The 1,654-nt window shown below is 50.5% G+C and overlaps 1 protein-coding gene across 1 annotated transcript in view; it reads left to right on the forward strand.

Moving 5' to 3' along the window:
• LOC124248191 (signal-regulatory protein beta-1-like) overlaps positions 1–972 on the forward strand; it is a 22,546-nt gene extending 21,574 nt beyond the window's left edge. The window contains exon 5 of the mRNA XM_046678034.1: positions 866–972. Within this exon, the coding sequence (XP_046533990.1) occupies positions 866–972 (107 nt within the window). The remainder of the gene's footprint in view (positions 1–865) is intronic.
• Positions 973–1,654: the final 682 nt, after the last annotated feature.

The following is a 1,654-nucleotide window of genomic DNA, read 5'->3' on the forward strand; positions in this document are numbered from 1 at the left end:
CTGTCATCCTCCAACAGCCCCAGGAGCAAAAGAGGGTGACGTCTCCTCTCCTTCCTCAAGCAGAATTGTATTTGAAAAAATTATTTTAATACCTTTCTTATTTCAAAGCAAAACTGCTCATTGTAAATACAAGAACTCAAAAATTTGCTTCCCCAGATTCCGTGTCTAACAGAAAAATTTCAGCTGCCATGCTCAGTGGGGTCAAAGAGGGCTGTATGGTGTTCGAAGCCCCTCCCAACCATGAGACCCCATTTCCTAGACCTGAGGGCTCCCTCAGCTCCTGAGAACATGGGGTCATCCACCCTCGCCCTGGTATGAACGAGGGCAGCCTTGTAGCTCTCTCACCCACTGTGAAGTCTGTCCTCCCTCTACTTACATGCTGTGTAGACATTCATTCTTATAACCCTGAGAGACTGGACTTGTTTTGGTCCAAAAGAGGAGTTGTCTGGGTCATTCTATAGGACAACACTAGTGGATTTCCCTAGGTGTGAATCCCACTAATCTTGTGACCCTTCCTAAACTCTCTGAGCCTCAGTTTCCTCATCAGAATGAAGATAATACCTGCTCCATAGAAGTATGAAGATCAAGTAAGTAAACCAGGTGCCACAATTAACGAGTCACTGAGGACAAGTTCTCTCCACCCTTGCCTTAAGAGGAACAACCCAGGCAGCCTGAGAAGGGGGTGAGTGAGAATGAGGAACCTCTGAACCCTGATTTCTGCCTCAAGCCTGAGTGCAGGGCAGGACACAGATTCAAAAGCTTCAGAATGCTGATGGCTCAGGTGGCCCCAGATGGAGTCAGTGGAGGCCTGGGAATGACTCCCGTCTGGCCCCTCTAATGGCTCCTCCTGTCCCTTGCTTTCCAGACCGAGAGCTGTCTACTTCCCCTCTGGTTGTCTTCCTCCTAGGCCCAAAGGTGCTGCTGGCCATTGTGGTCTCTGCTATCTATGTCCACAGGAAGCGGAGGGCCTGACTGTAAGTTGTGGGGCAGGGAGGGCAGGACAAGGTCTGTTCCATAAAGGGGAAGGTCAGCAAGAGGGGCCAGACCACAGGTCACACAGGGTCAGAGTTCACCTCTCCCTCAACACTCGGGATTATCGTGGATCCCTCTAAGAGGTTCTCAATCCCAGGAACTGTGTGGGGTCCTGCAGGAGGTGGGCTGGATCAGTGTTTTCAAAGGGTGTCCCCAGAGTCCTAGGGGTTCTGTGGAGGAAGTGGGCAGATGAAGTATGCATGACAGGAAGCTGAGTGGGTGGTTTCCTTGGAAATCACCTCTAGATTATTTGAATGCTTGGGCAAAGGGAAACCACATTTTAGAATAAAATGGAGAAGTCCCGATCTGCTGCTCTGAGGGCTATTCCCGCTCTGACCCTCTGAGTGACAGAGTGGAAGGGACGGGGAAGGGAGACCAGGACTTGGGGAAGAAGGGTGAGGTGGCAGAATCAGGTCTCATGGCCTGTCCTGTCACAACAGGCATCCCAGGAGGAGAACAGCCCCGGGAACATAGGAGGCATGCAGGGAGCATTTATTGAATATCGAGCAGATAACTAAACATAGCCATTCTACCACAGTTCCTACCTTCCTTTGCTGATCCTGCCGCCTTCAATCTCTGTTGTTTCTTTCCTTCCCTGAAGAGCCCAGCCTAAGAAAAGAAG

Source organism: Equus quagga, chromosome 12 (genome assembly GCF_021613505.1).
Source record: "Equus quagga isolate Etosha38 chromosome 12, UCLA_HA_Equagga_1.0, whole genome shotgun sequence".
In the NCBI taxonomy this organism is placed as follows: domain Eukaryota; kingdom Metazoa; phylum Chordata; class Mammalia; order Perissodactyla; family Equidae; genus Equus; species Equus quagga.